The sequence below is a fragment of the Spinacia oleracea genome, chromosome 3 (assembly GCF_020520425.1).
Source record: "Spinacia oleracea cultivar Varoflay chromosome 3, BTI_SOV_V1, whole genome shotgun sequence".
NCBI classification, from domain to species: Eukaryota; Viridiplantae; Streptophyta; class Magnoliopsida; order Caryophyllales; family Amaranthaceae; genus Spinacia; species Spinacia oleracea.
The window spans coordinates 15663183-15678972 of NC_079489.1; the positions used below are offsets into that span (position 1 = coordinate 15663183).

Consider the following 15790-nt stretch of genomic DNA (forward strand, 5'->3'; position numbering starts at 1 on the left):
AATTGGTGTAAATACGTGTTAAACCAGCTTGGGTTTGCTGTCGAGAGGTGGAGAGCGAGTGTCAAAAATGACAAGGTTGGTGGCTGTGTTCTATTTTTGGAGATAATTTATATCCAAAGATCGTTATTTCGGGGTGTAGTTCCCCCTAAGGAAATCCCACTTGTTTAACATTGGAATGATGAACAAGTGACTGAACGTCTGGTTTCCGAAGAGAAGATGGGTTTTGGGGTAGCTTTGGTTGATATAACCAGCTATCCCGTGTCTAAGACTTTTGCTGATTTGTTAGGGGGTCTTAACCCTATCAAACTCGAGGTTCCTGAAGCTTCTGCTGCTCCTGAAGCTTCTTCTGCTCCTTCTGCTTCTGCTGCTCCTTCTGCTTCTGCTGCTCGTGCTGCTTCTGGTGCTCCTGCTGCTTCTGCTAAAGCTTCGGAAGGTGCACCGGGTAATTCCCAAGTTGATCGAAGCAGGATTATTGAGTTTCAAATTCCGGAAAGTGCTCAAACAGATGCTGAAATTCAAGCTACCTGCGATGATGTAAGTCATGATAATGTTCATATTTATTTTTGTTCATATTTAATGAATCTTTTTAATAGTTAACCTATTTTGTCAATTAGTTAACTTTTGTTATGAATTAGTAAACCTTTTTATTCAATTAGTTAACCTGTACCATCAATTAGTTAACCTTTTTATGAATTAGTAAACCTTTTTATTCAATTAGTTAACTTGTACCATCAATTAGTTAACCTTTTTTATGAATTAGTAAACCTTTTTATTCAATTAGTTAACCTATTACAATAGTTAACCTTTTGCTTAAATTAGTTAACCTTTTACAGCAATTAGTCAACTTTTTCCATTAATTAGTTAACCAAGTGTTACTTGTTTTATGAATTAGTTAACCTATTTCAGCAATTAGTTATCTTATTTCATCAATTAGTTAACTTATTTTTTAATGAATTTTTCCAATCTTTCATCAATCCATCAATTAGTTAAGTTATTTAATCAAATAGATAACCCTTTCCTTTAATTAGTTAACGTTATACAACAATTAGTTAATGTATTTCATCAATTAGTTATCTTTTTTTTGTGTGAAGGAGTTCCTATTTTGCAATTAGTTAACCTTTTTTTATGAATTAGTAAACCTTTTTATTCAATTAGTTAACCTGTACCATCAATTAGTTAACCTTTTTATGAATTAGTAAACCTTTTTATTCAATTAGTTAACTTGTACCATCAATTAGTTAACTTGTACCATCAATTAGTTAACTTTTTTTATGAATTAGTAAACCTTTTTATTCAATTAGTTAACCTATCTCACAATAGTTAACCTTTTGCTTAAATTAGTTAAGTTTTTACAGCAATTAGTCAACTTTTTCCATTAAGTAGTTAACCAAGTGTTACTTGTTTTATGAATTAGTTAACATATTTCAGCAATTAGTTATCTTATTTCATCAATTAGTTAACTATTTTTCTCTATAAGTGAACTTATTTTTTAATGAATTTTTCCAATAGTTTCATCATTCCATCAATTAGTTAAGTTATTTCATCGAATAGTTAACCTTTTCCTTTAATTAGTTAACTTTATACAGCAATTAGTTAATGTATTCCATCAAATAGTTATCTTTTTCCATGAATTATATAATTGTTTAGATAATTCAATTAGTTAACTATTTAGCTGTTGTTTTCTTTTCTTAATATTTCTTTTTTTTTTGTGTGAAGGAGTTGCAATTGGCAATGAGAATATATTGTCGCGATTATGTTGTGTCCAGTTTCCATAAGGACCGTATAAATTTGTTAAAGAGTCGGCGACAAGAATTATCAGACAGTCCAGGATACAATGATCCTGTGTTTTTGGAGATAATTGACTCAATTGTTGCCTATGCTGAACACTTGAGAAACGAAAATAATGCTGTTGATGATAATGCTCCTTCTCAAGCTGTTGATGGTGCTGCTGACAAGGGGCCAATTCAGGAGAATGTTGGTGCTGCTGACAAGGGTTCTGGTGATAATGGACCTGGTGATAAGGGGCCAATTGAGAAAAATGTTGAAGGTTCTGGAAATGTTGCTCCCCAAGATGCTGAACCTGAACGAGAAGCTAGGAGTTTCTATAGCAGTCTTCCCATTGGTTCTGCTACAGAAGAAGTCTTCTGCTTATCTGAGTTAATGGAGAGATTTCCGAAGACCCTCGGTCGTCTGAGGAGACTGGAAAAAGAAGTAATTGACTTCTGTTTCTTGGATGATGAGGCACTTGATCAACGGTAAGTTAACAATTAGTTATCTTGTGAGATGAATTAGTTAACTATATATGTCATTTAGTTGAGATTTTTACATAATTTAATATTTTCCTTATTTATTTGTTTTAATTTTTGTGTAACAGGGCTGATGTTTTTATTTTTGGGATGCTCCACAAAATAAATAGGGAGAAAATGCAATGTTTGATTCCTGAGGAATATATCTTATCCAACATTGTTGAGATTTGGTCTATTCTCTTGAACAAAAATCAGTTCATGTTGAATAAAGAACAAAACAATTTCTATTTTGGTGTTGAGTACACGGTTAGTTTCTATTTTACGTAATTTTTTTTATTAATGTCCTTTACTTTTTTATGTTGTATCGTTTAAATAATGAGTTACTTATCTTTTTACCACAATTATTATTTTTTTACATCAATTAGTTAACATTTTCCATCAAGTAGTTAACTTTTTAACTTTTTAAATCATTTAGTTAACTTGTTCTGACAATTAGTTAACCTTTTCAAACAATTAGTTAAGTTTTTCCATCAATTACCTACACTGTAAAGTAACTAGTTTTGTATTCATTTCAATTAGTTTGTGGTATTATTAGTTAATTTTTGCTATCAATTAGTTAACTTTTTCTATCAATTAGTGAACTTTTTCTATCAATTAGTGAACTTTTTCTATCAATTAGTTAACTTTTTCTATCAATTAGTGAACTTTTTTTATCAATTAGTTTCCCATGAATTAGTTATTCTATTAAGGTACCTAGGTTTGTATTCATTTCAGGTAGTTTGTTGTACATTTAGTTAACCTTTTCTATCAATTAGTGAACTTTTTCTATCAATTAGTTAACATTTTCTATCAATTAGTGAACTTTTTTTATCAATTAGTGAACTTTTTCAATCAATTAGTTAGCCTTTTCCATGAATTAGTTATACTATTAAGGTACCTAGTTTCGTATTTACTTCAGTTAGTTTGTTGTACAATTAGTTAACTTTTTCTATCAATTAGTTAACTTTTGCAATCAAATAGTTAACTATTTCTATCAACTAGTTAACTTTTTCCATGAATTAGTTATCTTTTTCCATCAATTAGTTACACATGAAAGTACCTAGTTTTGTATTCAGTTCAGTTAATTTGTTTATACTGTTTTCTAATTAAATTTGGTTTTTTGCTTATGCCAGAGGAAGCTTGAAGGTGCTCTTAAGACGAAGTCAGCTGAATCTCTAAATCAAATTATTGATGAACTTATCAATAGTTGGAAATATTGGGTGCAAATCAATGACCACAGATTCAATCTGAAAAATGTGGGAATGGTAAGTTGGTATTTTGGTAGTTATGCCTTTATATGTAATAGTTAATTTGTGATATTAAATAGTTAAGTTTTTATATATTTTAGTTTGATTTTTCTTACTTTTTTCCCTTGATTCATTTGCAGTTTTTCTTTCCCATTATTTACCAAGAACACCTCTCTCTGTTGATTGTCAACATAAATCAGAGAAGTCTTGTCTATGTTGACAACATAATTTGGAGTAAGAAGATTCATGATGATTATATGGCAATGGTGTCATTGCTTATTGAAGGATTTGCACAGTTTCTGCTAGAGATTGGCCATGCGGCTGCTGCTGATTGCTTAAATTTTGAAATGTCAATTCTGGACTTTGCTGGGAGATCAGATAACCCTGATCATGTAGATTGCGGAATTTTTTTGATGACAGCAATGCAGTACTTTAATGGCAAAAATATTCCCATGGACCTTTCCTATGTAAGTCTACTTCAGTTAAGATTTTCAAGCAATTAGTTTATCTTTTCTAGTTTCAATAGTTTCAAATTAAGTATTTCATGAATTAGGTAACCTTTTTTCTTCAATTAGTTAACTTATTACTTCAAATAGTTAACCTTTTTTCAGTTAGTTTACTTTTTACATTAATTAGTTCACCTTTTGCATCCATTAAGCCTTTAACAATAATTAGTTAACTTTTTCCATCTATTAGTTAACTTGTCCCATCAATTAGTTATCTTTTTCATCAATTAGTTATTGTTTTAACTTTTTAACAACTTTTTCTATCAAGTAGTTAATCAATTTAGGTAACTTTTTACTGGAATTAGTTAACTTTTTACTACAATTAGTTAACTTTTTACAGCAATTAGTTAACTTTTTACAGCAATTAGTTAACTTTTTACAACAATTAGTTAACTTTTTACTGCAATTAGTTAACTTTTTATAGCAATTAGTTAACTTTTAACAGCAATTAGTTAACTTTTTACTGCAATAAGTTAACTTTTTACAGCAATTAGTTAACTTTTTATAGCAATTAGTTAACTTTTTACAACAATTAGTTAACTTTTTACAACAATTAGTTAACTTTTTACTGCAATTAGTTAACTTTTTATAGCAATTAGTTAACTTTTAACAGCAATTAGTTAACTTTTAAATTTATTAGTGAACTTTTTACAGCAACTAGTTAACTTTTTTAATCTATTAATAAACCTATTTTTTGTTTCATACAATCAGTATTTAGTACACATACGGTACAAGGACAATGTTACGGGCTAAGATTTGTTTAACCTTAGTCCTTTCTGATATGAATGAAATTCGGGCTGATGTGCTGGAGGAAATGGAATCATTCAACATGATTAAAGTTGGTATTTCCCATGCTGTTCGTGATCGCCGAAAGAAAAAGAAAGAAGAAGAAGAAAGACAGAGAAAAGAAGCAGAAGCAAAGAAGAAGCTAGAAGAAGAAGAGGCTGTAAAGTTGAAACAGCGGGCTGATTTAAAAAAGGCTGAAACTACAAGGAAAAGGTTAGAAACAATTGTAAAAAGAAAAGCAGCGGCCCAAGAGAAGCCAGAAGGAAATGACAATGCTCCTTTGAGAACATACAAGTCATCAAGGCGAATTGCCAAGAACAACGAACCAGTGGTAGCAGCTGAAGCAGTGCCAACAGTAGAAGCAGTGCCATTCTCTGATATGGATCAAAACAAAGCTACTGTTGCACCGAAACAAAATAGACCAAAAGTTGTTCATCATAAGCCACCTTCCAGTTAATCAGTAAACTTATCTATCAGGTTGTTTTTAGTTGTTATTTAGTAAACAATTTATATGTGAATATTTTTATTAACTGCTTTGTTTAGTTGATATATTTTGAGAATAGGTGCTTTAAAACAGAAATTTAATCTTTGAATATTTTGGGCAAGTAGCTCTTTTGGTATATATATATTTAGTAGGAGCTTATTTTGAATTATTTACTTGATATATTTCATAAGGATTAAATTCAATTAGTTAAATATCAAATTCAATTAGTTAACTAATTGATGCAAAAAGTTAACTAATTGATGGAAAAGGTTAACTTATAGATTGTAAAGGTTAACTAATTGATGCAAAAAGTTAACTACTTTTAGGTTAACAATATTAGTTAAACATAATCATCCTGCATATTGTGACATCAAGAATAATTATAGTAACTTAACTTTTGAAAATAAAATCAATTTGTTAACTTATTAAGGGAACACGTTAACTAATTGATGGTACAAGTTAACTAATGGATGAAAAAATTTAACTAATTGTACAACAAACTAACTGAAGTGAATACAAAACTAGATACCTTAATAGAATAACTAATTCATGGAAAAGGCTAACTAATTCATAGAAAAAGTTCACTAATTGATAGAAAAAGTTAACTAATCGTACAACAAACTAACTGAAGTGAATACAAAACTAGGTACCTTAATAGAATAACTAATTCATGGAAAAGGGTAACTAATTGATAGAAAAAGTTCATTAATTGATAGAAAAAGTTAACTAATTGATAGCAAAAGTTAACTAATTGATAGCAAAAGTTAACTAATAATACTATAAACTAATTGAGGGAACAAGTTAACTAATTGATGGAAAAATTTAACTAATTGATGAAAAAGTTAACTAATTGAGTGAACAAGTTAATTAATAGATGGTACAAGTTAACTTATTGATGATAAAAGTTAACTAATTTTTAGAAAAAGGTAACTAATTGATGATAAAAGTTAACTAATTTTTACAAAAAGGTAACTATTTGAGGGAAAACGTTAACTAATTGAGGGAGCTTATTTTGAATTATTTACTTGGTATATTTCATAAGTCAGTCAATCTAATTCAATATATTAGTTAAGCATTAAATTCAATTAGTGAAATATCAAATTCAATTAGTTAAAACTTATTAATGAAAATAGTTAACTAATTGCTGCAAAAAGTTAACTATTTGGTGGAAAAGGTTAACTAATTGATGGTAAAGGTTAACTAAAGAGTGGTAAGTTCAACTAATTGATGCAAAAAGTTAACTAATTTTAGGTTAACAATATTAGTTAAATATAGTCATCCTGCATATTGTGACCTCAACAATAATTACAGTAACTTGACTTTTGAAAATGAAATCAATTAGTTAACTAATTGAGGGAACAAGATAACTAATTGATGAAAAAAGTTAACTAATTGAGGGAACAAGTTAAATAATTTTTATAGAAAGGTAACTAATTGATGGGAAAAGTTAACTAATTGATAGAAAAAGTTAACTAATTGCTGAAAAAAGTTAACTAATTGATGGAAAAGGTTAACTAATGCATTGTAAGGTTAACAATATTAAATAATTGAGGGAAGAAGTTAACTAATTGCTATAAAAAGTTAACTAATTGCTGTAAAAAGTTAACTAATTGTAGTAAAAAGTTAACTAATTGCGGTAAAAAGTTACCTAAATTGATTAACTACTTGATAGAAAAAGTTGTTAAAAAGTTAAAACAATAACTAATTGATGAAAAAGATAACTAATTGATGGGACAAGTTAACTAATAGATGGAAAAAGTTAACTAATTATTGTTAAAAGCTTAATGGATGCAAAAGGTAAACTAATTAATTGCTGAAAAAAGTTAACTAATTGATGGAAAAAGTTAACTAATGTATTGTAAGGTTAACAATAATAAATAATTGAGGGAAGAAGTTAACTAATTGAGGGAACAAGTTAACTAATTGCTGGTACAAGTTAACTAATTTGATAAACACTAAATTTAATCCAATGTCACTAAAAAAGTTGTTCTTTTGGTGTAAAAGTTCCAAATTCTGTAGGTGCTGTTGACGATGTCCTTATCTCAAAGAATCTTTTTTTTCTTTTACTTCTTCCTTTTGTATTCACTAGTGGTGGATTTTCAACTATTATTTGTGGTGCATTTGATGATGATGATGTAGACGGTGCTATGTTGATTGTGGTTTGTTGTGCTTCAGCATCGTCTTGTGCCTTTTGTGCTGCCTCCTTTTCTGTTGCTTTTTCTTTTTCTAGAACCTTATTTATGCTTTCGTTAGCATGAGCATAAGCCTCTTTAAGCACCTATTAGTTAAGATTTAAAGCAAACTAGTTAGACTCTTGAAGTAATTAGTATTTATTGTTATGTATTAGTTAAATAATAGTTATTAAAAACCTTTTTAGCTGCATCACTCCCTTGACATTTAATAACCAAGTTGTACAAATTTCTTGCCATCTCATAACGCCATGGAGTAATTTTTCTCTTTTCTGTTCCATTATCTTCTCTATGTTCCATTCTCTTCCATACTTCACTTTTTGCAAACTTTGTCCACCTTTTTGAAATGTATTGCTCTGGAATGTTGACAATAGAATGTATATGTAGAACTCGTATTGCATGGAAACATAGCCATCCTGCATATTGTGACATCCAAATATTAACTAATTGATGAAAAAAGTTAACTAATTGATAGTAAAAGTTCACTAATTGTTAGAAAAAGTTAACTAATTAATGAATAAAGTTAACTAATTGTACAACAAACTAACTGAAGTGAATACAAAACTAGGTACCTTAATAGTATAACTAATTCATGGAAAAGGCTAACTAATAGATAGAAAAAGTTCACTAATTGATAGAAAAAGTTAACTAAGTGATGAAAAAATTAATTAGTAGATGGTACAAGTAAACTAATTGATGAATAAAGTTAACTAATTGTACAACAAACTAACTGAAGTGAATACAAAACTAGGTACGTTAATAGTATAACTAATTCATGGAAAAGGCTAACTAATTGATAGTAAAAGTTCACTAATTGTTAGTAAAAGTTAACTAATTGATGAAAAAATTAATTAATAGATGGTACAAGTAAACTAATTGATGAATAAAGTTAACTAATTGTACAACAAACTAACTGAAGTGAATACAAAACTAGGTAACTTAATAGTATAACTAATTCATGGAAAAAGCTAACTAATTGATAGAAAAAGTTCACTAATTGATAGAAAAAGTTCACTAATTGATAGTGTATGTAAAAATGCAATTAGTTAAGAGCATTAACTAACCTGATTCTTCGAAGTTCCTACAAGTGCATTTAATGGAATTTGTTGTTGGATCAAATGCTACATAATGGGCAGTATGTTCAGGCCAAGATTCATGTTGCACTTTGTAACCAAAGAAATTTCCATTGATGTAGTTGACATTTGAGATGCAACCCATTGCATACTTGAATTCTTTTTCAAAATCTCTAAACAATGTAAGTGTGTAAACATTTGCCGCATGTTTTATCATTCCGACCATTGGAAAATCAGATTTAGGCAAAGCATTTCCACAATCATATTCATTTTGATCTTCTTGATATCTCCAACGATCCACTGTTGCTCCAAAAATGTGAAAGAATTCTGTTAGTGAAGTTGATTTGTTCCCTTTAAATCCAATAGCATTGTTAGTGCTCTCACTCCTGTGTAACAAGATTGAATTAGTTAAACATTTTATTTAATTAGTTAAGTAGGTACAGGAATTAGTTAAGCAAACAAAGGAACTAGTTAAGAAGGTGAAACATTTAGTTAAACATTTTGTTTAATTAGTTAATCTTTCTGATTAATTAGTTAAGCAGGCAAAGAAATTAGTTAAGTAGATGAAACAATTAGTTAAACACTGTGAAGTATTCAAAGCAATTAGTGAAGTATTCATAGTAATTAGTGAAGTATTCATAGCAATTAGTGAATTATTCTGAGCAATTAGTTTAGCATTAAAAAAATTAGTGGACTTCTTTTATTTAAGCATTTACCTTTGTGAAGACAATATTCCAGCTGAGAAAAAATCTTTGTTCAAAGCTGTACACCATTTTTCTTTTATTGTATAGAGATTTGTAAACCAATCATGATCTTGAAGGTTATACTTAGTAATCATGTCAAACCAAGTGGTTTCAAATTCTTCTTCATTGTAACAACGATATAAGCACTTCTTGAATGTGTCTTTGAATGTATTGTCAGCTTTTAAGTCTCCAAATCTTGACACAACATTCTTTTGTAAGTGCCATAAGCATAATCTATGTCTTGTATTAGGAAATACCTGCAATTTTTTTGATGAATGATGTATTAGTTAAGAATTTAAACTATATAGTTAAGTCAGAACAGAATTCTGTATTAGTTAGGAATCTGAAAATGATGCAAAAAGTTAACTAATTCATGCAAAAAGTTAACTAATTCATGCAAAAAGGTAACTAATATATTATTAAAACAAAAGTTAACTAGTTCATGCAAAAACTTATCTAATTCATTGCAAAAGTTAACTAATTGATTCAAAAAGTTAACTAATGTATGTAATAGGATAACTAATTGATGGAAAAAGTAACTGATGAATGGATATCAATTTAGTTAAACTTTTCAACTCATTAGTTAAAGACCAGTAGCAAATAGTTAACAATTTTTAGCAATTAGTTAACTATAAAACCCAAATAGTTAATACACTCTTACTTGTTCAATAGCATTTGCCATTGCTTGATCTTGATCTGTAAAGATAGTTATAGGTGCTTTGCCTCCCATAGAGTCCAGAAATGTTTCCAATAGCCACACAAAAGTGTGTGTCTTCTCATCAGCAATAAAAGCACAACCAAACATCACATTACTCCAATGGTTGTTGACACCTACAAATGGCGCACAAACTAAATTGTATTTGTTTGTTCTGAAAGTTGTGTCAAAGACACAGACATCACCATATATGTCATAATCTTCTTGCATCATTCCATCCCTCCAAAACATGCTTATTACTTGGTTTGCCTCGTTCACCTTTACTCGAAAGTAAAAGTTTGGATCTTCTTCTCCTCTCTTAATTAACATGTTCACAACTGCTTGTGTATCTTTTCCTTCTAGTCTTTTCATTTTCAATCTACTTGTGAAATTCATGTGGTCAACTAATGTGTGTCCAACGACCCTTGCGTCGCCAGCTTCATTACACATATATCTATAGGAATCTGCTGGTGTTATTCCTGATAGTGTGAGTCCTTCAATTACTTTTCCCTTTTCTTCATCAATTTTTCTTTGTGATCTGGAAATGATGCAAAACGTTAACTAATTGTTGTAAAAAGTTAACTAATATATACAAAAAGTTAACTAATATGTGCAAAAAGTTAACTATTTGTTGTAAAAGGTAAATAACTAATATATTATTAAAATAAAAGTTACCTAATTCATGCAAAAACGTAACTAATTGATTGAAAAAGTTAACTAATTGATGAAAAAGTTAATTTATGGTTTTAGGAAGTAAGTAATTGAGGTAAAAAGTAAACTAATTGATGCAAAACATTAACTAAATGTTTTAAAAAGTTAACTAATGCATGGAAAAGGTTAACTAATTTATGAAAAAAGTTAAGTAATTGATGGAAAAAGGTAAGTAACTGTTTTATCTAGTTTATTATTAAAACAAAATTATTTAAACGCTTAAGTAATTAATGTCACAGCCTAACTAAATATATTTAATGGTTAACTAATTACTTGTATTTTGTTTTGTACCTTTCAAAGTTTTGCAGTGACTCTCTTGTTAAGGCATGATTGTGTTCTATAACATGATGAAAGACTATAAACTTTCCATCCTTTTGTAACTTCAATCGTATAGATGCGTTGCACCCTGTTCTAGTAAGGTTTTGCTGCCTTGCGTTCTTTGACTGCTCTTTCTGTTTGCTCTCACTTGATACAGTTGCTTCTTCTTTCTTTGTGTTCTTTGTGTTTTCCTTTCTCTTTCCTTCCTTTGAACAACAAAAGTATCTTTCCTTTATCTCTCCCGTTTTTTTTATCTCTCCTTAATGTGTTTTTTCTTATTGAAAATCCAAGAAGTATTGAATGTTTGTCATAAAGTTCATGTAGTTCATCTACAGTGCCAGTATATCCAGTCAAAGGTCCTCTAATATCATCCTCTGTTAAATCGTTCCAAATATCTTTTGAACCTGTAAAATGAACAAAAGTAATAATTAACAAAAGAAACTAATTAGTTACATAATTCAGGAAATTAGTTAACCAATTGAACTAATTGAGAGAACAAGTTAACTAATTGATGATAAAAGTTAACTAATTAAGGGAACAACTTAACTAATTGATGGTACAAGTTAACTAATTAAGGGAACAAGTTAACTAATTGATGGTACAAGTTAACTAATTGATGATAAAAGTTAACTAATTGATGATAAAGGTTAACTAATTGATGATAAAAGTTAACTAATTGCTTCAAAAAGTTAACTATTTGGTGGAAAAGGTTAACTAGTTGCTTCAAAAAGTTAACTATTTGGTGGAAAAGGTTACCTAAATGATGGTAATGGTTAACTTAGTGAAAAATGAAATTTGAAAAGTAGCTTTAAAAAAAATTAGTTTAGTATTGGTATTAATTAGTTAAGTTCTTACAGAAATCAGTGATTTATTTAAATTAAAAGTTCCTTTATATATTATTTAGTTTATTATCCAATTAGTTAACTATTTTTACCAGTTAGTGATTCTTTCAAAGCAATTAGTTAACCAATTTGTTTAGTTTTTTACCCGCTTAGTTAATTATATTCATTAAATTAATTTTAAAACCTGAAAAATAAGCTGATGTTGTTTCTCCTGTTGTTGCAGAACTTGTTTCAGATGTGTTTTCCTTTGTTCCAGAACTTGTTTCAGTAGTTACTTGCTGCAATGTTGTAAAAGCCCTTTGATTAGGGTTATCAAATTGCGCAGAAGGTTGAAATCGAGAAGGAGGATGAAGATCGCTTTGATAATGGTTATCAAAACGGGCAGGAGGTTGAAATCGAGGAGGAGGATGAAGGTCGCTTTGGTTAGGGTTATCAAATCGCGCAGGAGGTTGAAAACGAGGAGGAGGATGACGGTCGCGAGGTTGAAAAATCGGTGGTGGTAGAAATCGAGGATGTTGAAGGTGGCGAGGTTGAAAATTCGGTGGTGTTACAAATCGAGGAGAATGTTGAAGGTGGCGAGGTTGAAAACTCGGTGGTTGAAATTGTGGCGGAAACATCTGTGTTGGTTGTTGAAATTGTGGCGGAAATAATGGTGGTGGTGGTTGAAAGCCGTCGGCCATGTCTGATCTGAAAGTTGTCGGCGGTGATTGTGGCGGAAATATCGGTATTGGTGGCTGAAATTGCTCATAGCCGCCGTCGCCCATGTCGGATCTGAAAGTTGTTGGCGGCGATTGCGGCGGAGCAAGCTGAATAATTTCGCGAAATTAGATTAGGGTTTGAGAAAGGATGTCGCTGTTGTGAAGGAGGAAGGAGGAAGGAGGAAGGAGGAAGAGAGAGAAAGAAAACGCGCTGTTTCGTATTTATGTGGCGCGTGAAGCCCACGCGCGCGTGGGGGAGTCAGCGGACTGACAGGCGCGTGGCCGTCAGTCCGCCTGACAGAAAACGCGCTGTATAAAATATGTAAACATAGTAGGACAAAAGTTTCATATTAGATGATTAAATAAGTATGTTCAAGATTTATGTTTAACGGGATTTTTTTTATACGGAGTAAAGGAATATGGTCAAATACGGAGTAATAATTTTAGAATATTCGTGTGTGCCCGGGATAAAATCTAGTAATAAAAATAGGAATATAACGTTTTAAAGGTCAATTGTATAGAACTCGTGTAGAACTCGTGTAGAACTCATTTATAAAAATAACAAATAATATTTGAAACTTTGTCACAAAATAAAATATACGGAGTATAAAATCATTTGAGAAATACAAAAACAATTGATTACATGAAACCTTTTATGCATTAGTAAATTACATTATGAAAATAACAATAAAATTACATAACTCTTTTTATTAAAATAATTCGTTTTTTTTAAAAAAAACATTAAATTCAAAATGACCCATGTTTTACAAATCGCCCAAAACTTCTAATGTGTTAAGAACGACATTGTGGACGAACAATATGGATGTGAAAATTAAGTTGTTTTGTCTCGTGTAATCAAATTGGACACTCCCAATTATAATTACGGAGTACAGTCTCAATTCTGAATTAGTGTATGTCAAAAAAAAAAATCTGAATTTGGACGAAGGAAAGATGACCTAAACATTAACATCCTACTCTACTCTTTTGGGTCATTTCTCATTCTACAAAAATTCTAACTTATTTAGAAGTTACATATCCTCTTCTTCCCAACAACCTATCATGAATCCAACTCCATGTTCGAGATCAAGTCCTCCGCAAGGGGTAAAGTTATATCGATTATTCTTGCGTGGACCTGGTCCACAATAATATTAGTGTCGACCTAAAACCAATGATTTTTCTCTAGCACCCTTTATACACACATAAAGACCTTTATTGTTCATGTAGTGTTAGGATACATTATACGTATATTACGAAACATTGAATTGTGATATACGTAGGATTATTAGAATATCAATGCACCTAGGAGTGTGGTATATCTAGGACTCTTAGCAGCACCTGATTAGAGTAGTAATAGGAGTCCAGTACTTCTGTAAAATATATATATATGCTTGAATACGTTAATAAGAGTAAATCAAGTTTTAGAGTTAATCAAATATATTCTCTATTATTATTTGTCATGGTATCAGAGCAAGGTAAGAATCGGGTTTTTTTCCGCAAAACCCAGAGAAACACAGTGAGTCATGGCGAAGGATGATGATGTATCAACGCCATCGAAAGACGAACTTGCGAAGGATTACTATCTAGGATCATCTGATGCTCCAGGAAACCTCATAACACCAATAAAACTTCGAGGAGCCAAAAACTACGATGAATGGTCTACATCAGTTAGAAGGGCTCTAATTTCGAAGAGAAAATTTGGTTTCATTGATGGAAAAATTAAAGAACCAACAACAGACCCAGACAAACTGGCAGATTGGATTGCTATCCATTTTATGTTGGTGTCTTGGATTAAAAACACAGTAGAAGAGTCGTTGAGATCGACCGTTGGAGATTTTGATGATGCAAGTGTCCTGTGGCTACACCTCAAGAAACGCTTCTGCGTGGTCAGTGGCACAAGGGTTTGCCAATTGAAGTCCACGTTGGGTGCGTGCAAGCAGGGAGGTAATGAGTCGATCGATGAGTATTATGGTAGGCTTTCAATGATTCTCAATGACCTGGTAAACTATGCTAGAGTACCTAAATGTGTTTGTGGGTGTTGTAAGTGCGGTATCTCCACACAAGTTGCAGAGATTAGGGAAGAAGATCACCTTCATCACTTTCTGATAGGGCTTGATAAACCGTACGAGGCCATCCGAGCACAACTACTGGCGCAGACTCCCGTGAGTAATGCTGTTAGGCGAAATAATAATGTATGCGATATCTGCCCTCGTGCTAAGCATACTAGAAATAGTTTTCCTGTTAGTGAGAATAAAGCTAGTAGAATGTTTGAATTAATACATTTAGATTTATGGGGCCCCTACAAGACACGTTCATCTTGTGGTGCTCGATATTTTTTAACTATTGTAAACGATTTTTCTAGAGGAGTATAGATTTATTTACTTAAAAATAAACAGAGGTTGAGGACATGTTTATGAATTATGTTGCGATGACAAAACGTCAATTTAATCAAGAAATTAAGGTGATCCGGAGTGATAATGGGACTGAGTTTAATTGTCTACAAGGCTATTTTTTTAAGTCTGGAATTTGGTTTGAATCATCTTGTGTCGGGACTCCCCAACAGAAAGGTAGAGTAGAACGGAAACACCAACATCTGTTAAATGTGGCACGGGCAATACGTTTTCAAGCAAAATTACCAAAGAAATTTTGGGGGGAATGTATTTTATCGACATGTTATTTGATCAATAGAACGCCTACTCCGTTGCTTGATAATAAATCTCCATATGAAATGTTATTTGGAAAAGTTCCGTCGTATGATTTAATTCGTGTTTTTGGGTGTCTTTGTTATGCACATAATCAACGTAGTAAAGGTGATAAATTTGATTCACGTAGTCGGAGATGTATTCTTATTGGTTACCCGTTTGGCAAAAAGGGGTGGCAATTGTTTGATTTAGAAACTCGAGAATTTTTTGTATCCCGGGATGTTAAGTTTCATGAAAATGTCTTTCCATATGATGAGACTTTGCATACTGTTGAAGCTGGAATTAGTGAGGTTGGGGAGCATATTATTTTGTATGACAGTGATGCAGATGCACCATTAGGTGAGAATTATGGGGGTGTCACTCATCTGGGGCAGCAGCCTGTCTCTAGTGATGCATTGGCTGCTTCTGGGGAAGCATCAGTGACCACATTGGGCGAGCTAAGGCAAGACGCACATGAGGCGCTGCAGCCTATGCACGAGGCGCTGTAGCCTACACACGAGGCGCTGCAGCCCACC

The 15790-nt window shown here is 31.3% G+C and overlaps 3 protein-coding genes across 3 annotated transcripts; 1 reads left to right on the forward strand and 2 right to left on the reverse strand.

The window, feature by feature from the left end:
- The first annotated feature begins 216 nt into the window (after positions 1 to 216).
- Positions 217 to 2634, forward strand: LOC130469510 (uncharacterized). Its single transcript, XM_056838856.1, has 3 exons — positions 217 to 534; positions 1717 to 2255; positions 2375 to 2634. Exons 1-3 carry the CDS (start codon positions 217 to 219, stop codon positions 2571 to 2573), a joined length of 1056 nt encoding a protein of 351 aa, XP_056694834.1. The 3' UTR covers positions 2574 to 2634.
- A 4649-nt stretch (positions 2635 to 7283) lies between these two features.
- LOC110791266 (protein FAR-RED IMPAIRED RESPONSE 1-like) lies at positions 7284 to 9506 on the reverse strand. The gene is made up of 4 exons (XM_056838857.1): positions 9287 to 9506; positions 8562 to 8956; positions 7678 to 7913; positions 7284 to 7586 (listed from the first exon to the last, which is right to left on the reverse strand). Exons 1-4 carry the CDS (start codon positions 9406 to 9408, stop codon positions 7284 to 7286), a joined length of 1056 nt encoding a protein of 351 aa, XP_056694835.1. The 5' UTR covers positions 9409 to 9506.
- Positions 9507 to 11180: 1674 nt separating this feature from the next.
- On the reverse strand, positions 11181 to 12642 carry LOC130469511 (pollen-specific leucine-rich repeat extensin-like protein 2). The gene is made up of 2 exons (XM_056838858.1): positions 12063 to 12642; positions 11181 to 11440 (listed from the first exon to the last, which is right to left on the reverse strand). The coding sequence occupies exons 1-2, from the start codon at positions 12640 to 12642 to the stop codon at positions 11181 to 11183; spliced, it is 840 nt and encodes a 279-aa protein (XP_056694836.1).
- Between the last annotated feature and the right edge of the window lie 3148 nt (positions 12643 to 15790).